This window comes from Acanthisitta chloris, unplaced genomic scaffold (assembly GCF_000695815.1).
Source record: "Acanthisitta chloris isolate BGI_N310 unplaced genomic scaffold, ASM69581v1 scaffold5070, whole genome shotgun sequence".
NCBI classification, from domain to species: Eukaryota; Metazoa; Chordata; class Aves; order Passeriformes; family Acanthisittidae; genus Acanthisitta; species Acanthisitta chloris.
The window spans coordinates 27539-50034 of NW_008649800.1; the positions used below are offsets into that span (position 1 = coordinate 27539).

General features: G+C 38.3%; 1 protein-coding gene across 3 annotated transcripts in view; it reads left to right on the forward strand.

Moving 5' to 3' along the window:
• The window catches only part of MAEA (macrophage erythroblast attacher), a 41400-nt gene extending 20692 nt beyond the window's left edge, over nucleotides 1-20708 (forward strand). For 2 of the 3 annotated variants that reach the window (XM_009072147.1, XM_009072293.1), the window contains 6 exons: nucleotides 7120-7242; nucleotides 10377-10453; nucleotides 16644-16752; nucleotides 18129-18262; nucleotides 18935-19130; nucleotides 19515-20708. In XM_009072147.1, the coding sequence (XP_009070395.1) occupies nucleotides 7120-7242; nucleotides 10377-10453; nucleotides 16644-16752; nucleotides 18129-18262; nucleotides 18935-19130; nucleotides 19515-19610 (735 nt within the window). In that variant the 3' untranslated portion in view covers nucleotides 19611-20708. The remainder of the gene's footprint in view (nucleotides 1-7119; nucleotides 7243-10376; nucleotides 10454-16643; nucleotides 16753-18128; nucleotides 18263-18934; nucleotides 19131-19514) is intronic. The other variant, XM_009072220.1, reaches the window with a different exon arrangement.
• Nucleotides 20709-22496: the final 1788 nt, after the last annotated feature.

Sequence of the window (22496 nt, forward strand, 5' to 3'; positions counted from 1 at the left end):
GAACATGATTTAATCACTAGAACCAATTAACAAAAGAAGTACCAGTGTCCTCTAATGTTAGATAACAACAATGTTCTTCTGACAGACTGTCTGTAAGTTACTGGGGTCCTTCAAAAGTAACCAGGTGAAACTAATAAGTCCTTGCTATCTGAGGTCATGGAAGATGCTCTCATGTGAAAGCTCAGCTGTGTACACCGTGGGGTAGTGTGTTTACTTTGTAGACAAAAACTTTTCTGGCTCTTCTGTTGGTGAATTTGTGGTTTGGCTGTCTGTCTTTGCTCTTTTTCCAACAACTAGCTCTGCAGCTGGCTTTGAGTAGGACATTCTGTTGATTACTCTTGTTTATTTTGTCTCTGATCCTGTTAATGTGTGTAGCATTATAACACTTAATAGTAGCTTAATGAACTTCAGATAGCATTAGTTTATGAGCAGAGAGTGAGGAGGCCTCTTACTGTTAATTCATGCCCCACTTTAACTGGTCTTGAGTAACTGTGGTGTTGCTGTATTCTCACCACCTATGCCTTCATTTTCTTAATAATTTGTGTTTCCCTTCAATGTCAGTGCAGTTCATACATACTCTGTGTTGACTTTGAGGGAACTACTGCCAGCTACATTTTATTCCTCCCTTGTATAGGGGCAGAGGAATTGGACGGTGGTCTCAGCTCACATTACTGCCATCAGAACCTCCTGCACTGTCCCACTTTTCACCTGCCCCTGACATTGCCTTTCTGCACATGTTTTCATAGGCAATGTTACTGTGGTGGGTTCCAGCCTTCCTGCTCCTGCCAACTGATGCCTCTTTCACCGTTTCCCCACTGTAAATATGCTGACCTGTTCTTCCCCAGCTGGTCTTGTTGTCTTACCATGTAGCATCTTGTGTTTACCTTCTTCCCAAGTTGTCTAACAATCATCATTGCATCAAGATGATCGCAGGATTTGCTGTGTTCTTCACAGAGGAAATTTTAACAAATGAATATATTAATATAGAAGACCAAATTGCCCTCTTTCTTTGTAACTGTTCATTATTGCATTTCTATTTCACTTGTATAGAACTCAGTTATGCTGAAGGTTGTGTGGCAGGTGGAGGGTATGTGAGTAGTCACTGAAAGCTTAACACAGCTTTTTATTGAAGTTGTTGTTTGAGTGATCCAAGTGTCTATTGTATTTCATATACAAGTGGTTTAAATGAAAGCTTCCCGTGCTGCTGAACACTCAAGTGCATCAGCAAAGCCTTTTTTATGAGGGTAGTGCTCTTATGCATGTAATGTGTATAGATAGATAGTCAATCTTATTAAAGCTGTCATTGGGACATACTCTTGGCAATGAGCCACTGATAGCTTGAGGCATACTGGCCTATTTTCAATTTCATATTGATGCTAGTAAGCAATTAAAAATAAACAATTTGCATGTTCAAAAAATACATAAACAGCATCTTATGATACTACGAATTGCTTATTTTATACCACAAATAGCCTATTTTATGGCTGTTGCTTTTTCCCACTGAGGAAACTTTCCTTTCTACAAAATGCAGCCTTTTCTAACTGTAGCAAATGTTTTATTTTATCTTGTGTAAACCTAATTTTTCTTTTTTGATGACTTAATCTTGTTTCGAGAATAGCTTATGGGAGATTTGAAAAAATCAAGTATTGTGTGTTTTAGTACTCATTTCTGTTTGGTTTTGAGCCTTGTTAAAGATTCATATTTCATATGTGAAATATTCTGTGGTTTATATTAATACATAAATGTTCATATGAATTATAAGGGATTTTATCTCACATTCCTTCTGACAGCTCTCCAAACCGATGGTTGGGGATCTCATAAAATAAAGGTACTTTAGCTCATGTGCAGAGTGGAGACTGATGGAGAGCAATGACTTGACCTGGCTGCTCCAAATTTTAAATGTTACATAAATTAAAACCCTCACATGAACACTACATAAATTTTGAGCCAAAGATACATTGCTACTGCAGAAAAGATGCTTTTGTTCTAAGCCATTTCTGACACATGATCTAATGCAAAGTTGCTATTCTTGTTGTATCTGGTGCTGAAATGTATGAGTAGTTTTCTTGGTGAATTTAGAGCCACACATCTAGATCTGTTTTTTTCCAGTCCTCTGCTGAATTCTCTTAGTCATGCACAGCCTTAGTTACAGCTTTTGTTTGGCTTTAAATTCAGTTTAAATCCACACTTCTATACATGGTTTCCAGTTTCTCATTTGGTTCACAACTTTGTAATACACATAGCTGTGTTTAATTTTAAATTCATGTGAGGCTAATACATCCACCAATTAAACCCAAATTACCCTACTGCCTCTATGTGCACCTTCTCATTATTTCACAGCTATTATTCATCATAACCCTCACTGTATTTTTGTGAATAGCTTTCTTTTCTGTGAATTCATAAAGTTCTGAGCATATTTTCATTGTTTTCTTAGTTTTTGGTGTCTGAAACTAGTGTTTAAAGTCATTTTTCATCACAAAGCAGTTACTCCATGACTTCTAGAACTGATGGAGTTCTGGCTTCCTGCGAGTTTTCCCATAGCTGATGTAAGCTTCTTTCTGATTGCCTCCTCTGTGGAGAAAATAAACTTAGGCAGATCTTTGTAGTGTGACTCTTGGGTATCCAATACCAGCTCATGTTTGCTTGTAGTCTTTCCCTCTAGTGAGAGCAGGCACTGGAGTCTCCTGTAAACAAGACACTGCTAAGAAGAGTTAGCCTGGCAAGGAGTGAGATCCCCTGAGAATTCAGCTCCTGTCAGCTCCTGCTCACACTGACCAGAGAGTCCAAAAGCTGTTCAGAGGAGGGGACGTGCATAAACGTGCCTGGGATGTTCTTACTAAGAACCTACTTGAGCAAATGGAGATGCCATACCAGGATAGAGCTTTTATGTTGGCCAGGAGTATGTATCTAGTAATCATCATCAAAAAAGAATCCTTATTCTTCTTAGTATTTTATACCTTAATAATTGGAGTTCTGTGCAGAATCATAGGGTTGGTAACCTCCCTCCCTGGAGGCACTTGAAGCTTAAAAAGCAGCAGTGATATTTTAGAGGCTATAGATATGTAAATCAGGCAGAGCACAGGGTGATGGATGGCTGTATTCTTGTTTAAATAAGTATCTCTGATTTCACTTAAGCGTCTTTGGCCTTCATGTGCAGTTTTCTCTAATAATGAATGTTTTTCACTGAAGTTTTCACCATTGTACTGGAATTAAATAGTTCTTTTATGATGTAGTTCACCCAGTGTTGAAATAGTTACCCTTCTGATACCTGGTTAGTGACTGTTGTGTGGAAGAGAAGGTTAGTTCACTTTAGTCCTATAATGAGGTTTTTTTTAAGCAGAAATTATAAAATCCAGGTGGTGCTTCCTTGCTTGTACTGTGTTCCTCCTCTTGAGTGTTTGGATAGTTTTCAGTAATACTTAATGGAAGGAGTTCACCTCCTTGAGCCATTTGAAACTATTTTTTCAGTACAATTGTAGAAACTTAACTAAATGAAAGTTTCATGTTAATCAGTCTTCCTGCCTAACATCAGGTATTATGTATTTGTAAGCAAGTTAAGGCAAGGTGATTTAGGCAAAGTTGTCATGGCAATGCACAGGAGGCTGGAAAGTCTGTGCCATGATTTGAGCTCAGCACTGAAATACTGTGTGCAGGGCAAGGTTCTCCTTACTGCTGCAGTACTGCAAGAAAAGTATTGCAACCACTGTGACAATGGGAAAGCTGAAAGTGTGAAATGAAGGGAGACTAGTGTTATAAAAGAGGGTAATTAAAGAGTTTAGAATTGCTTTTTAGTTTATATACAAGTCAGAAAGCATTTGCCATGGTGCTGAATGCTGTGTCAGTTGGAGGGGGAGTGTGTGGCAACAGATTTCTCATTTCAGCTTTTTCTGCACCTGCAAAATCAGTGGCAATATTTCTCTAAAATTATGTATTTACGTTCATTCAATTTTCTATGTATGTTATTTATATGAGAGAGGCTCCTTGTAGCAGCATATTAAGTCTTAATCCTGTTTTGGGAACGGAGAAAGACTGTTTCTGTATGGTCTAGAGCCTGTACAGCTCTGAATTGCTGAGTACTTCCAGAAAAATATTCAGGATCGGGGAATTTCCTGACTGGAACATGAGATGACAGCATTAGCAGTCATAACAAGTTAACTGGTTCCCATCCCTCGTGGCACACAGGTAGTTCTCCAGACTGGCCTGTGCACAAGAGCTGTGCCAGTTTTGATCAATGCTCCGATACTCCTTTCTTTGTTTCCTTAGCCCTAGCTAAGGAAGAAGCATCAAGAGGAGGCACCACCAAAAATGAAAGGAAAGTATGATCAGATGAAAAAACCCACAGGTGACGTGAGCACGTGGGGGCTTTTTAAAGGTTTATTGCCTAATTGTGTCTTAGTATTTTTCTTCCATCAGTCTGCATTATTAAGACTTCTACTTGTAATCAAATGTAAAAGCTATTCTGTCTCCACAAAAGGATTTCTTAATGCCTTTTTTATATTGTTCCTTAACTTTCTATCTAGTCAACAGAAAAAAAATCCTATTTATTGGTGCAATTTAGATGTAATTGTTGGTTCTGAAAGAAACTCTTTTAATTAAAAACGTTCTCCTCTGTTTTCTGGATACATACTGTCTCCTTAATAGAGGTGGCTGCCAAGCTTTGACTTCTTTTGGCAACCACAAATCTAATTAGCATTTCTGTTAGATAGAACCTTTTTAATTCTAAATTTTCAAAGCAATGAAGGAATTCTCTTTTTATTTAACAGAGTTTTGTCTGCCTCAGCAGCAACTATAGTCTTTTTGCCTTGTAGTTGAGGGTTGCTGTGCTAACACCTGATTGATATGTGCAGACAGCTAGGATTGTCTCACCAGCTCATGTATTTAAAACAAATGCTGCCCTTATGCTTCTTTAAAAAAATCCTTTTTTTCTTTTGCAATAAAGCTTAAACCATAAAAACCTAACAAATGAGATTAAACCAGTGATTTGTTTCAGCTTACCAGATCCAGTCCTTTTTTTAATGCAGAAGATGCTTTTATTTTAATTGGGTATCAAAGCAAATGCTGTTTGTTAAGAGGACACATAGCTCAGATAGGCTTGAGGAGATATATGGAGATGTTGTTATTTTAACTTAAGTTGAATTGTCTTTCCATTCATCAGCTGTATGGAAAAAATATGCAAGCAAGATAATGAATGTGGCTGCATTATACATCAAATTACTTAGAGATGAGTGAATGGGTAAGAGTTTTTTATATGGTCACCATATCATGCACAGGGGAGTAATGCACTTCTTCACTTTTTTTCTTCTTGAGCATATCATCAGAAAAACTTCAGATTGCCCAAAAGATTACTCTCATGGTCTTGTAGGAGAAGTTCCAAAGAAATTAAAAATAAAAAGATACCGTTGTGAACAGGTTTGCATTGTCAGTCCATCCACCAACATATTGATAAAATAGATTCATTTCTTTATCCATGAGGGCATAGGAGGAGTCAATACAAGTCCAGTCTTCATTTTGTTCTATAAACTTGTAACTGACTGAGCTGTGACCTCACTCTGACTTACCTGGATTTGATACCACTAGAGATGTGTGAGACCCTTTATTCTTTGGATGGTATATGGTTTTGTTGCTATGATCATACAATCTATAAACTACAGTTGCATGTTAATATTTTGGTTTTAAAATTTGTCATGAGACAGAGATTTAGTAAAAGCTGAAACTTGTGCTGCACTTGAAAAATACATATGGCTTGTTAAGTTTCTGTAAATAACCATTCTGATAACCCTAACATCATCTGGTCCAGGTTTCCAATAGTGTTAGACTTCCTGTATTTACAGGGGAAAACTGACTAATGAAATGCAAGATGTGAATGTGATATGGCTGATGCTACTTCTGTTTTTCAGCATTGTCTCATGGAAGGTAGAGCTTCTAAGACTAAGTATATTCAGCTGTTCTGACAGCTGAAAATGCCATTTATTTCTGAGAGTGGTTTTGTTCACCAGAGCTATGGTAATATTTCTGATATTCAGCATTTTAGTTGTATAATTTTCAGCATTTTACTGTGAAGTCTACATAAAACACTCTTCAAAATTAGAGTGCATATTAATCAAATGCTTTGCACTAGATTTCTGTTTGTGTTGAATTATGGTTTCCTACAGTGCATTTCCTTCAGCAAAGCATGAACTGTCACAGCATGACATGTTTATGCACTTCTGGTGGTGCCAGTTCAGAATGGATCCTCTTTGTATCTTTTGGGAACATCTACTTAGGTATTTTTTTCAGCAGAAATGTATAAGAAATAAATTCCTGTGATATACCCTACTAGAACTTAAATTGTGTTGTCATGTTTCCCTTGATTGGTGGGAAGCTGTCGAGCTGCTGGCAATTACAAACTAGCATAGGCATATTGCAGGTCTGCTCTAGGCAACTTTGATACTAGATTGCTGCTTTTTCCTCGAAAATACCTGCTTGGGACAAGCACTTGAGGAATCTTGTAGCTCACCAGTTACCTGCCCTTTAATATAGTCACTTTGTTTTGTCACCTCAGTGTCTTGGTGGTCTAGACGAAATTGTTATAAGCAATTGAAGACCTGGAGCTTACAATATTAAGCAAGTGAGAAAAGGTGTGTTGGAGACTTCACACCATGGTACAACTTTGCTTAAAACTCTGTAGTTGTAGATGGTTAGGTAAAGGAGATTTAGATTCTCCTCTTTTATGTAGTTCTTGCTCACTTTAGCAAATGTCATAATATTGTCACAGTCCAGTTGATGTTTCAGGCCAAGCTTTGAGGAAGTCAAGTGCTCCAGTAACTGTGACCTGCACTGCAGTGATTGTGGGTTCAGTTTGCTTTCTGTGTAAAGCTTCTAGGTGTCATCTTGAATATTTTACTTTTTTTGTTCTAGTTCTGTTATATAAGTAGACTCAGAGAAATTAGACCACTATCAGAATATCTCAGTGCTTGAAAATATCCTGTAATGTCTTTTTGCAAAGTACCGTTCTAAAAACCAGAGGTCTTGAGAACCAGGTCTCTTGTATCTCTGATTCCAGCTCAGTTCAAGAGTGGATTGCTGTGTTAAGTACTAGTACAATTTAACAAGACCTCCTTTCCTTTTTTGTTTTTGAAGGACTTGGTAAATATTGAGATGTTTTTGACTGCTAAAGAAGTGGAAGAGTCATTGGAAAGACAGGAGACTATGACTTGCTTGGCTTGGTGTCACGACAACAAATCCAGACTCAGAAAAATGAAGGTATGAAAATTTGCCATGTTTGTTTTGCTTCAACTGTTTTCTAAACTACTTGGATATTGGATGTGGTCAATTTGTTTTAAATTACAGGTCTTGAATGAGGTCTTGTATAAAAATAAGGACAGTAAGTATAAAAATCTTCTTAAAAGGGATAGGTAGCTGGAGCTAAATCTTGGACAAATGTTAAACCTGGAAGTGAGTGATAGGTCGTCTTAGAGATGCAAGTGTTGTCTCAACAAATTGTGCTCAAATAAAATAATATTCAGTTGATTTAGTGTAGTTTGAAACCATCTCGGTGCAGAAGAATGTGGTGTCTTGATGAATGTGAACTTAGTTTTATAACTCTTTGCATCCTGCTGAGACTCTAAGTTTATATGTGAAGGTATCTTAAGAATGAGATTAATTGGTGAACTATGTCCTCAGGCTTAAAATTTCTCCTGGGAGAAATTTCATACAGATTTTTGTGTTAAGTATTTAAGTGTTGTATGTAAGAAAATAAAACTTGAGCAAAGAACTAACTTGCTGTGAGAAACTACTAATGAAATGTGGTATTTTCAAAATTAAAAGCTGAAATCTAATCAAGTAATAAGGACAGTAAGTCTTTCTGAAGCCATTGAGTGCCATGAGCTGAAGATGCTCTATGCCTGTGCTGTGCAGTTGGTTTAGAGTTCCTTGTCTCTTAAACTACCCATTTCAAAACATGCTGTAATCTTTTATAGGGCTTGCAGAAATCTGTTTTAACTGATATTAACAAAAATCCCTGCCTCCCTCAAAGATGTTTGTGTCTTATTTTTTTAAATCAAGCACTTTTTTTAACCAAAAATGTTTGAGTGCACTTAACAATAAGCAAAGAGTGACATTCTCTGTCACTCAGGGGCGCCAAAATGAGACCGAACCGAAGATGGGACGCAGAAGTAAATCTGCCTGTGATTACTCTAAAGAAAATGATGATCTTGTTATGGAAACCATTAAAGGAAAACCAGAATTGGTATGTAAACACTATTGCATAATTATACTGCTAAAATATCCCCCTTGTGTAATCTTAATATGTAAAGTAACATAAGAAATATAATCTGAGCGTTTTAGTTTTTCATCCCCAATCTTCAACAAACAATAAATAAGGAAAAATCTTCCCCATCCCTTGTTTTGAAAAACAACAACAAAATCAATTTCTGCAAGCCCTACTCTTTTTTCTTTTTTTCTTTTTTTTTTAATCAAACAAAAACCAAAGCTAAGGCTGGGAGAGATCAGAGCTGAAAGAAGAGAAATCACTATGCTTCTTTTTGAAACACAAATAAACATTTCTTCTGCTTCTAGTTGCTTAGCTACTCATCAGTGTTGATGTTCTAAAATCACAGCTACCACCTTAATGCAAGCCTTACCTAAATTTACTGTGTGGTGGCCTGGGAGAGCACAGAGTGCTGTAATCTTCACAGATGTGAGGGATCTAAAGTCTTATGAAGAGCTGCTGTGGGATTGTTTGAAGCTGTACAAAGTTGGAATGTGCATCATCTGGTTGTCTAGGACTCTCTGCTAGTTCACTTGACTGCAGAACCCATAGAGCCATTGGCTTGCACCTTACTTGAAAATTCGTTTGGGCTGTGGGTTTTGCTATTGAATTGTTTTAACAAAACACGAAGCCCTGGGATTTAGTATCATTAGCAATTAAAAAGCTTGATCAGTTTCTTTAGTAGGAACAAGCTTACATAAAATTCTAAATGAGGGATTTATGTAGATTTGGATAACAAGGTATTCTAAAATAGTCCTATTTGAAAATGTCAAGACAGACAAGAAATTTTTATTTTCGGCTTAGTTGGAAAATAATTTATTTTCTATTCCTTAAGCAAATTTTAACACGACAGAATGCATCACTTTTATGTTCAAATGGCTTAGGTTTCAAATCTGAAAATAAGCAATTGTTGCAGTGTGTGCATTAGTCACCCCAGGCAGCTAACTGATAGAAATTTGGAGTTGCTCAAATTAAAAAAATGAGGAATTTTTACTGTGCTGATGGACAATAAACAAAAGGCAACTATTCATTAGAAGCATGGGGGAAGAAAAAGCTGTTTGCCAAACAGAGCAGTGTAACTCAGGGAATAGAGTTCCTTACATGATTTGGAGGATTTGGGGTTTTCATTGTTTTCTGAAGGTAACAAAACAGTTGACTGTGTCCCTATAAAGAAGCATAGTGACTTGTTCTTTTATGGCTGATGGACAATAAACAAAAGGCAACTATTCATTAGAAGCATGGGGGAAGAAAAAGCTGTTTGCCAAACAGAGCAGTGTAACTCAGGGAATAGAGTTCCTTACATGATTTGGAGGATTTGGGGTTTTCATTGTTTTCTGAAGGTAACAAAACAGTTGACTGTGTCCCTATAAAGAAGCATAGTGACTTGTTCTTTTATGGGGGGAGAATCTTTTTCTTTTTAATTCCACATATTCAAAGTTTTTTTGTAGATTTTGTGAACTGGTGATGGAATTTGATTTAAAGGGACACTGTCAACTTCATTAGGCTTCAAATTTTACCTTTTTCCAAAACCAGGTAAATGCCATTTGGTTTTCTTGTTTGAGACTTGTTTCCAGCATGGCTTTTAGATGTTTGACAAGAAGAGCGGGATAGAAGTTTGAAGAAAGGGAGGGAGGGAGGGGATTGCAGCAACTTAAGCTCTGTGCTGGTTTTTGTTAATATTGGGGTCTTCCAAAATAGTGTTCAAAGACTTGTTTCTTCATTGCAGTCTTCTGGGTAGACCTCTCTTGTCTAAATTATTATATAGCCCCAAACTACTGTTGAATCTACTACTTTGAATTGTGAGAAAGTACAAAGAAACCACCTATTACTCACTTGTGTCTCAGGTAATGATGCTTTCAGTCATCAGGGAAAAGTTCATCCCTTCTAAATACTGAAGTTTTGAAGGAGGCAAGAGGAGGAGGATTTTGTTTGCTTTTAGGGCATTCTGTGCTGATCTTGTCCATAGAGTCAGCATTTCAACTTTCTTGCATGAATGCCTAAAAGCAAGCAAATGAGGTTGCATGTTATTAACACTTTCTTTTTTTTTTGTTGTGCACATGTAGTACTTAACATACCATGCGGTGCAGCTTTGGCACCATCTAAGACCCTGTCTTGTCTTTAATCTCAGAGCTGTCTGGAGTTCAGCCTAAGGATTCAGGAGTTCATTGAACTCATTCGACAGAACAAGAGACTGGATGCTGTGAGGTATGAAATTAGGATGCTTACCAAGCCATTTTCTTAACAAGACAGTGTTATGCTTCATGTGACTGTTGTTGCCACACCCAGAGCCCCACTGCAGTGAAGGATCTTGCCTGTGCTGTGATCAGGCTTTGGATGTAAGCTGGGATTGAATTTCTTTAAAGGCAAGGTGTCATTCCACAGATGTGCCTTTTTAAAGAGTTGGTGTTGTCACTGAAACTCTCCATCTTGCTCTTCAAAATCAAGGTTTAGAAAATCAATGTGTATTAGAAAGCAACTGGATTTTCTGGTGGCATACAGTGTAATGTCTATATTTACCCTTAACTCATTTTCAAGAGACAGCTGGCTTCTCAGGGGAATTCATTGCAATTTTAACCACAAAAAACACTAAAGGGTGAATGAAACCTCTATCTAAAGCTTAACACTTCCATTTTGAGTTATTTCTCTTCTGCTTTTCTGTCTTAAACATTTTGTTCTACCAGGTATGCTTTAGGCCAGGTTCAGCCTTTGTATTGATGCCTAATTTAGTTCTGTATTGTCAAGTGTGAGACAATGACAAGCTCTGTTAGGTTTTCCCCACTCCCTTCCTCTGGCCCCAAACAAAGAAACCAACTCAATATCCATTTTCACCTCTTCTGAACTTGTTCAGTGGGGGCTGCTTTGATAAAGTGACACTGCCCAGCATGGAGTGAACCAGTGAAAGAGTTGGGGACAGACCTCAGCACTGCCTGACTTCAACCACTAGACAGTGTTTCAGACAATACTTGCAATATCAGCACATTAAGCAGTTTATGCTTCTGAGTTAGTGGTCCTGATTTCAGGTCCTGGAATAATGTTCCAGGATAACACAGGAAACCCATTCTGCTGAATTAAATAGAATTTAGATAGCAGGAGTATGAAATGTGCTGATAATTTGATAAGCAGTGATCTTGCCAGCACCACAAAGTGTGATCCAGGTGTCAGAGCTACTGGAGCTTACACGTGGACAAGGGAGAGAGAACTCGGTGAGTTCTGTTTTGTAAGAGTATTTAAATCTAAAGAGAGATGACAAGTTTATGGCTTGACCTGAAGCTTTGCTGATACATTCTGACGCTAACACTGCTGCCACTTAATGTTTCTGACAAGTTTTATGTTAAGGAAGTTGCAAGTTTTGCTGCCTTTAAACCCATGCTAGGTACTCCAGAGACTGAAAACAGCAGGAGCCTTGTATTTGTGGCAAAGCTGCTTTTTGGTCAGAGGAGCACAGAGCTATAGAAAACATTAAAGTAGCATAACATATGCATAGACTGAAAGCATTCTAGCATGTTTCCAGGTTTGAGATGGAGAAGCTCTCCTGCAGCGCAAAGTTTTAGGGTTATTTTCAGGTTTTATTTCTAATTTCATTCAAATGTGTGGCTTGCTTTAAGCTACCTCATATCATTCCTACTTTGCCCTACTTACACCTGAATTGTTGTTCCTTTGGTCCCAGCCAATGTAAATGTGCAATCTGATAAACTCCAGCTAATTTTAATGTTATTAATTAAAAAGAAAATAAACAAAACCTACATGCTAGCATTTAGATATGTGCACTCAACCTTGGATAGAATTCTCAAGACCTAAGGAACTGTCAGGTACTTACGAAAAGGATGAAAGAAACTCAACTACATTATCTGTCTTCTGAAGCCCATAATGCTCTTTATACCAAATGAATACTGTGCCTTTAGCTTTATTCCCTGAGTTTGTTTCTCTGCCAAATGTGCAGTCATGCATCTTAACAATGACTAGTCCATGCTCTAAAAACTATTTTCTTTGAGCTGCAGCTTCCTTATGTAGCTTGGAAACCAGAGAGCAGGCACAGAGCTGAAATAAGGAAATAGGCTGAGAACTGGGACACAGCAGATAAGGTCATTCTGTATTTTATTGTTACTGATATTTGTTTCCCTCTGATCCCTTTTCCACATCAGAACTGGTAAAATTTGCAAGTTGTCAGGCCTCAAGAGGACATAGCAGGCTTGGTGTGGAATAACTTGTACTACCATAATCTCTGAGGTTTAAAGCTTGCAGCTTCTGTCTCAGCAGTTAGAACTTGCCAGTCACAGCAATGCTGCTTCAACCTCATAACCAGCTGTAAAATGAGAGGGACCTACAGAAGTCCTTCTATATCTTAACTTATTCCTTTTTAACAGGATGAGTTTTGATAATTTTGTACATGGAGAGTTTGACATCTCAATGCTTTCTTTAAATAATGTGGCTTTAAAATGTTAGTTTTTACTATTGCATTCTACTTTGTTTCAAAATAAGTAAGTAATGAAGAAGGGAATATATTTTGGGAAGGTGTAGCCTAAATCTCATGGCTTCTAGCAAACCCTTGCAACTTTTGTTTTTATTAGCTTACTTCTGTTAAGTGCCTGCAGCAGGATCCTTTCAGTGTTTTGTCCATGGTGCAATAAATAGGTCAGGCATCCATTAGGAAGCAGAGAAAGAGGCTGTTTACCAAGGAGTTTCCTGTACCAGTGAAACTCGGGGAACTGACATTTTGTTGAAACGCAGCTGGTGTTTAAATAAGTTTGAAAGCTTTGCCTGCTGAGAACCTCCCAAGTGACACATTGCTTTTAGGTTAAAATGGATGTGAACTTTAAAATTATGTATCTTATTTAGCAAGTGTTTGGATTTGTGCAGCTTTTTAGAATATGAGTACAAACAGACCTTCCTCTAAGGCACCTTGTCGGAGTAGCCTTGAAAGTGCAAGTTTCAAGAATGTACAAAAACTTCCTTGAATACAGAGTGTATCTCTTAAGTACAGCACAGTTTTTTGTTTAGTATCATTAGCCTTTAACTCCCACAGTCTCTATAGGTGCTTTTGTAAAACTTGTAGCTATTACAGTAAGAATGAATGACTGATGACATTAATTTCATACTTTTGGAGCTCTCACTAATTTCATTCTGGGAAATCTGACAGCATTCTGCTACTTTGCACTTATAGGATGCCAGAGAGACACAGAGTTCTTAGCTAAAAGCTTAACAAAACACCATGTGCACTTTGTGTTCTGGAGGTATTAAGGACAAAAGGAGTAAATAAGAACAGCTGATGGTGCACAAAGTTAGGAGAAAGTGATTACAGTGTATCATGTTAGTCAACTTCTCCCCTACAAGGATGAATAAACACAGTTTGTTCCTTTGTTTTTATTGTGGGGTGGGGCTGAACAGGCCTATAAAAATAATAATAAAACTTTTGAGTACTTTAAGTATAAATGCTGCTGGTTGTCATAAGGATCTGAGGTAAAGGCATTCATGTGTCAGTCAGAAAGACTGCAGAAAGAACAAGTCCTTACTTGATAACTCCTTATGTTTGTGTTCAGTTATTGCTACTGCCCAATACATATGTTCAGTCTTATATTCAGGCATATATAGATATATAAGCTGTACATTGCATATGTGTATACTTCTGTAACAATCTAATGTACTCTTAGTGATCTCTAAATCTTCAAGTCTCTGTAAATATTTGTCAGGTACAATATGTCAGCTGGACCTGTGTGGGCTGGAGGGTGGGACAGCTATTTCAGACAAAAGACAATGGACTTTGTCCCCACATAGTTTACAGAATCGTTCTGGGATTTGAAAAACAAAATTTTCTACCTATTACTATGATCAATCACAAGATTTTTGTTAGTGTCTTCAGTGATGTTCTGCTGTCAGGATTTAAAAGAATCATTTCTAGGGAAATTTAGCCCCCTGCCCTAGCTATACTGACTATTGTGTGCTAATGGTGGTAAAAACATTACAAACAAGTGTTGTAAGGGTCACATACATAACATTTGCACAAAGAGCTGAATGACAAGGGAATAACAGCATGAGGGCAGATAGGGTGTTAGTTGTAAGCTGTGCATTCACAAGTAACTCATGGTACTGTTTCTTGCTTCCCATGACTTCAGAGCACCATGAATTGATGAACTTGATTCTCCTTTAAAGAATATCTTGCTTCATTTCTGTGTCTTTGTGTTGGCATTCAGAGGATGAAGTTCAGCTGTTAGCGTGCAGGCCTTGTGGGAAAACTTCCTTGGCTCTTTTAAGAGCACAGGAGGAAAGGAGAGACAGGAGATGAAGACTAACAGAAGGTCACTTTAGAAAACCTAATTCCTTCTGGCTGAACCCAAAATGCCACCATATCCCAGTATGTTCAGTACTTTGCAAGTGATGGGAAGTGTTGGATTGTTGAGCACTTTGCATTGGATGGCAAGCAAATATACAGGGATTGTGTATCATACGTACACAGAAGTGTTAATTCTAGCTCCTCCTGAACACACACAGTAAGTGTGGTCACTGTTTGCCTGTCAAAGCTCAGTGTCTTCATTAAATGTGTTGACCTGCTGTCTGCAAAAGCAAATTGTCATGGCCTGGCAGGGAGGAGGAGCACAGCACTAACAAGGGTGGTGCCAAAACTCAAGTGCCACTTGTTCTACCATTGCAGAACACAAATGCATGGTGATCAGTGCTTTTAAGAGCATTTTCCCCCCTCATGTACGTATGCTCATGCAGTACTTGAGCTTAACTGGTAGGTCTAAATGTTTTTGCTTTGCTTAATCTTTGTTTTAAATAGCTCTTGCTTTCATCTGCAGCTCTGCACCATAATTTTAGCTTGTCCAGGCTGCTCATTCTCTTCTCAGGCTATGGGGTTTGTGCTTCTGCTCTCGTAACAGTAATCACCTGGGGAACAATATTTACATTCCTTGATTGCTCACCCAAAATAGGAAATTGGGTGGAAACAGTCTGTCCTACATAACTTCCATTGCTTCCTGGTTTGGGTGGGAGAGGATGTGGGAGTACTGAAACATTGCTAAAGAGACTGTTCTCATGGTGTTGATGACCTCAGTGTAGTAGTTAATGGAATTCAGAATTGATAAAAAAACTCCTTACCTAGGTTTTTGAATTCAAGCCATGAAATGGGCAATTTGAAAATACTGTCTATTGCTGAAATTCACTTAAGTAGATTTTAACAAGACTCTCTAAAAGTTACAAAAGAGAAAAAAGAGCAAATGCTTAGCAGAGTACTTGAGAGATGACTTGATGTTTCTCACATGAGACAAACTGTACAGAACACTGAGCATAGGGAAAACTTTCCTATACTTATGCCATGCCAGAAATTCAGTGTGATGCTGATTCCATACCCAGTCTACTGTGCTACATTTGTGCACCACTGAAGAGAGGAGCTCTTAGCAGAAATGCCAAACTAATCATCCAGTTTCAAGGCTGGAGGGTTTTCTGCACACTTACACTCCAACTTGAGAGTTAAGATTTTGGGAGGACTAGATAGGTTTTCATACAGGGTTTTAAAATAGTTGAATATCCTGATTACCTGGTACTAGTTTTGTGGTTTCTTACTATTTCCTGAAAAAATGAAGCCTTGAAAGCAACCTGATGTAGTGAGGAGGTGTCCCTGCCCATGGCAGGGGGTTGGGACTAGATGATCTGTAAGGTCCATTCCAACCCCTAAATTACGTGATTCTATGATTTTATTTTTGATTTAAATATATTTCTGGTAATTCTGTCATTTTCTTCAAATATTCAAGTTTTCAGCCTTATAATTAATGTGTTAAAAGTACAAAAAATTGTACTAAAGTTCTACTTAATTTTATTTCCCTGGAAAAAAAAATGCTCTTAACAAGGTGTTTTCTGTTACATTGCCCTACAGTTTCTTGTTGTCTGCACAGCAACTGATACTGCCTTCTAACCTATACCCCCCACCAAAAAATAATTTGTTCAAAAGTAAGCATTCCTTCAAATGTCAGTAGAAACAAGGCAGATATCTGAACACCCTTGGTCTGTAATGGTTCTGGCATAGCTGATTTTCAGACTGCATGTATCTCACTTGGGAGTGTGTGCCAAAGGAGTGTGATACACTGAGCTGGCATAAGCAGAGACATTTCTTCTAATAATCATGGATCAGTTGTTCTAGTTGTGGGTGAGGTAAGATTTCATGCTACAGTAAGAAATTCTGGTTTCTGAGACATTTCAGTGTGAAAACACAAATCCTTAAAGTCATTCTTGCTTTTCCATTTGTAGGATGTGCTTTTTTCCAAGTCCTTTAAGTGCCTCACCTTTTGGAGTTCATGTATTGAGAGCAGAATCCAGAGTTTTTCTCTGAAATCCTAGATAATTAGGTAAATGTACTTGATTTGGAGACGAGGCTGTCTAATAAAGTATCAATTCTGTATTTCAGACATGCAAGAAAGCATTTCAGCCAGGCTGAGGGAAGCCAGCTGGATGAGGTTCGACAAGTGATGGGAATGTTGGCCTTTCCTTCAGACACTCATATCTCTCCCTATAAGGTAACATCCTGCTTGAAGTTCAGTGGTACAACAAAATAAGAAAACACATGTTGCAGTTCCTTTTTCATCCCAGGAAAATGCAATGATAAGATCGAATATTGTTCTAATTTTACTTTCTACAATGCACCTCTGTAATAGTTCTTAATAACCATTCCTTGCCTGTACATTAATCCAGGTAGGATTTGTATTGTTGCAGTTGGATTTTAATAGTAACACAGACTGACACTGGGCTAGGTTTACCCCAAACCCAGCACTGCAGGTCTGTGGGGCTGGAAGCTCAGTAGGTAAATATACAGCAAGAGAGAGAAGATGGGGAAGTACAAAGCAAAAAAAATAAGGAAATCTTGTTCAACATACAAGGCTGTGGCTTTAATACACTGTCAGCAGGTCTTAAATCTACTTCTGACATTACTGTTGTTGCAGTGGTTGGGATGAAGAAAGGAAGGACAGTTTGAATGACCTGAAAGAAGTATTTTTTTATCCTTAAAATAAGTGTTCATTTATTTGGATTATGCAAATTAATGTAGATATTAGTGGTAACATCTACATCTCAATTTGATTCAGGCAGAATTCCTAGGTAGTTATTGTTTCTACAGACTTGAGTTCTGTGGTCATGTGCTAATTCCTTTCTTTTTAACTTGGCTTTGGAGGCAGAAGGTAGAGAGGAGTTCAGCTGGCAAAAGCAAGACAAGAATTCCATGAAATGCCAAGCCAGTATGTGGCAGTGCTAGTATAAACATGTTTTTTAAACAGTTGATAATGAAATCAATGGTTTAACTAAACAAGTACAAAAACCCAACTAAAAATAAAAACAACAACCCACAGAATTCCCGTGAATTTCTTTGCTAATCCCAGAGTCCTAGAAGGATCTTGGTGTTTTGGATTCTACATTTGATGTGAGTTATGAGCATAAATGAGCTCTTCAAATTTAAATATTTTTGCAAGATTCTGTAAACATTATATATTCCAAATGGTTGTCAGCAGAATTAGCCTGACTTGAGGTAAAAAACACTTCTGACTTGTTGATGTTAATGGTTCAGAGGCTGTAGAGAAACATTCCCCAGTACTAATGTTGCTTCTGAAGTACTCCAGCATTCTAGCAAACAAAATGCAGGAAGGAACCTTAGCAGGATTTACATACCTTAATTAGAACATTAGGTGGATGATGGAGATTGAATATTGCACCAGCTATTTTAAGTAATATTTGATTTAATAAAGTGGAGTTACAAGGTATTTTCTGAACAAGCACATCCATAACATGCATTATCATGTACATTTCTGTTCTGTGATGGGTTTGGTTGGGTGAGTTTTGCACAATTTGCCACTCAGGCACAATAGATTGAAAACAACTTATAGTTGTGTTGTTTTTTTGACAGGATCTCTTGGACCCTGCTCGATGGAGAATGCTGATCCAACAGTTTAGATATGATAACTACAGACTACATCAGCTGGGAAACAATTCTGTTTTTACTATAACACTCCAGGCAGGCCTTTCAGCTATAAAAACACCGTATCCTTTAACACAGATACTACTGGCGAGGGAAAAAATGCCTTGTGGGGTTTTTTGTTCCATGGATGCTTTCAGAGAGCTCAGAGGAGAAATGTGACAACTGAATATTTTTGCTCCAGAGTTGTTTAAATGGAGTATAAATTGGTCCCTGTTAAATTAAGGGGAGATTATAATAAGTGACATTATGGTTTTTAAAAAAAGCACGTACAAAAAATGCACAAAAAGGTGAAATCTGCAGTGTGTTTGGTACTGGGCTGTCTTTCCATGTGTCTTAACTTCTGCAGGTATATTCACTAATTTAGTCAGCTGGGTCACAACTACTGTTTTTTAAGCACTTAGACACAAATTTACCTGCCCCTTTTCATGTAACTCTTCAAATATATCCTGCATGTTTTGAAACTGAGATGGGTTTGCTGCACACTATGGTGTGTTGGAGAAGGACTTGTGCTGCTGGAGTGTTGTACCTGTGGAGACTGCCAGACACATTGCTCACTCTTGTTCCTTGAAGCAAAGCAAACCCTTGATTCTCGTACATACACATGAAACCTGAATTAAATGGCCCTGTACGTTCTGTGACCTCAGCTCTGTTGGCACAGTTGAAAACCTCTCCCAGTGTATGTCATTAACTACTTGCAGCATCGTGGTGATTGTTCCCTAACCTGCTGTGAACAGACAGTGTTATAAAGAGGATGGGAGCTCAAAAAACCCTGACTGCCCTGTGTGTAGCAAATCCCTGAACAAGCTGGCTCAGCCTCTGCCTATGGCACATTGTGCCAACTCCCGACTAGTCTGCAAGATTTCAGGGGATGTAATGAACGAAAATAATCCTCCTATGATGTTACCAAATGGATATGTCTATGGATACAATGTAAGTGTTGGAATTGATGACTTACTGAAGGCTAAAATAGCAGTGGTTATAATAACTTTCTAGTTCAAAATAAGAGCTTGGAACTCAGTCAGAAAGCTAGAAGTATCTTCTAGGAAGAAAAATACTTCTTGCAGTAATTTGTTAAGGACTGCTTAAATTAAAGAAGCTAATACCTGACATGAATTTGTAACATGAAATCAAATGCCATTTGAAACCTTTGCCTCTGGAGAGAAATAATGTAGATAAGGGATTATTTGGGGCAAAGATATTTTGACCTCAGACTACCTTTTGTTTTTAAATTGAAGAGAGTTTATTTCCTAAACAGCTTAACAATGCTTTGAGTTATTATTGTGAATGTTATCTTTTGGTTTCCCTCTTTTTCAGTCTCTGCTTTCTATTCGTCAAGATGACAAAGTAATTTGCCCAAGAACCAAAGAAGTCTTCAACTTCTCACAAGCTGAGAAAGTCTACATCATGTAGGTCCGTAAAACACGTGATGAAGTGCCGCTGGAATTTTGACACAGTGTATCTTGGCATACCCTGAAAAGGGGAGGGCCTTAATGTGTGGCAAAGAAGCAAAACCTGCCACCTGGGGGATCAGACCTGTCGGTGGCATTGTTGTTTCTTGCGACCAAAGATCAATGAGCAACAATAAACACTCTTTAAAAAGAAAAAAAAAAAAGAGGAATTACGACTTAAGTTTGTACTTGAATAAAAAAAACAAATTTTGATTGTTAAGGTTTTGTAACATAAGGTCAAAAATTGGACTCTTCTCAAAAGTACTTTCATCTTCTAAAGGATAACTTTCTTTAAAGATGGACACTTGCACTGGGGGAAAAGTTACAACAGATTTGAAATGAAATCCATTTTTCTTCCCTCTTTTTCACAATTGTCCAAGACCCTTTTGTTATCAAAGATTTCAGTCCTACCAACATGTTCTCCTTTAAGCTCCTCTTTGCCTTCTTTATGATCCTCTCGTGAAGTAATCCAGAACATGAATGATGTAACTTATTTCCATGGGAAGATATTTTCGATGTCTTTGACACAAGGACTGGCTTCTCTGGAGGATCAACTAGGGACTGGTTTGAAGGAGTATGAAGTCTTTTTCCAAACCCAAATATTTTAAGGAGGTTGCATAAGTATCAAGAGGAACTGAGAACATTTCAGGCAAAATCCAATGCTTGTTTAAATGTTCTTTTTCCAGTCTACCATAGTGTTAAAGTCCTTCTAAAGTTATTAGTTATGTGCATAGGGTTCAATATGAAATCATTAGTGCTACTGCCTTATTTCTTGCTTTGAGAATGTACTCACATGACAATGAGCTGGTATTAAGTGTTGGACGAAGTTTCTGAAGATGCCTTGCAGGATGATTACATAATTTTAGGGTCTAAATAGTATTCATTACTGAAACTAATAGTTCAATTTTAACAACTGCAGAACACATCCTTATGACTTTTCAAGAGAATCAAACCATCGTAGTTTAAACAAAACCATATTGTAGAGGTTTGTATTTAGCGCTTATTTTTGCATGTTGATGTTGATTAGCTAATAAAAGATTGTAAATGTAAAACATGTTAATAAAAATTGTTTTCCATTTCTTGATTATATAAAATTAGAAAGCTGTTTTGTGTTTAAATGTGTAACTCTTACAGAGGCCTCTCTTAAAATGAGTGTAACTTCCAAGTGTTGGTTTTCAGTGTTCTACAAGATTTAAAAACACAAAACCCAACATCAAAACACCACCACAAAAATCAAAACAAACACCCCCCACCTCCCCCAAACCACCCTCCAACAACCATCAATGTTGTTCTTCAGAGCATTTCTATCAAAGAAGTGGTTATGGTTTAAACTTTTCATATATGAACAGTATAGTCCAGGTTTTTTCCTGTCCCTTCCTAGCAGACTGGCTCATGTCCGAGAGCCTTTCTGTTAGTAAAATGATGTGGGAGGTGCTAGGTGTGGGTTTTGATGTGTGACTGAGTGCCTTAAAGAATGCTAACAAAGCCTTGTGGAGGGACCACAGCTTTATTCACGTTACAACACTTAGAGGTCACAGATATATCTAAACTGATTGTATCAGCCATTGTGGAACTGTAAATACAGTGAGATTTCCAGGGAGGTGTGTCTGAAAGGCTTCAGTTTTCAGTAAGCATCATCACTGATGCTTCAGAACGGGTATATCTGGATCTCTGCAGTGGTGCCAGCTTGGCAGAGGTCAGTGTTGTGCACTTGCTGCTGGAAGGGTCTGTTCTCTCAGCATTTGCTCAAGTGGCAGATTTAGTGATTCCTTAGGACACAGTGTGCCAAGAGTAAGTGGAGGCAGATAGTAAGAGAACTTACATCAGTAACTGGGGTAATTTGCTATCAGTCAAGCAGTAATTGGTCTCTTCTCATGGGGCAAGAGTTGGAGAGTCCTCAACTCAGAAGGGGAGGATGTCACCCTGGGGAGCAGCATCTGTATTTCTTTGGGGGACCACTTACAGCATCATTGCAGAAGAGCAAGGATAGCTTTGAGGATGGCAGCATCACTTTTCCTTATTGCACAGAAATGCTAACAGACCAAAGCAGGAAAGAAGCAGTAGATTTATACTGGCCCTGAGGAAATGTGTGGTAACTGTGTAACAATTGTAGGGCACGGAAATTGTTGCTTTTGCTTCCCTAAGTACTAGTCAGAGCTGTGGTTTTCTAAGATTTCAGCCCTTTTTTATTTCTGTGGCCTGAGCAGAGTGGTGGTGAAGTCCATGCTCCCAAAAGAAAGTAGCTGGGGAGGGGAGGGGAGGAGAGCAGCTGTCCTACAAGGAGAGCCTCCATTTCTGGGAGGTGTGATTCCAGAGGGCCAGGTGCCAGCATGATGGTGTGTTATAAAGGAGGTGTTCCAGAAGGAGCGTAGGGAAGCTTCAGCTATTTGTTAGCTGTGATTGCTCACTTTAGAAATCTGCAGTCAGACAACCTGTTCTGACTGCAGTGAGACCTGTTTGAGACAGGCAGTTGTAGCCTCCTGCCTGGCCCCTCTGAACTGTGTCAGGCTGTTTCAGGCTTGCTCTGTCATGGGTTTGGAAACCTTCCAGCTGTATGGAAATTTTCAGAGGGTCACAAATGGTGGCAGGGATGGATTGGCTTGGTGCAGCTTGGAGCTCTGGTTTGCAGTCCCTGGCTGCTTTGTGCAGCCTGGAGCTCAGGATCCAACAGAGGTGTCAGTTCACAGCTCAGCTCACAGGTGGCTCCAGACATCAAACCAAGAGCAACAGGTGGCTCATAGTGAGTATAAAGTTATTTGAAATTGTAGAGGTTGAGTGCTAAAGCAAAAGCTGTCTCCTCTGGAGAGCTGGCTGAGCTGGAAATTAACAATATCCTTCACTGTGATGT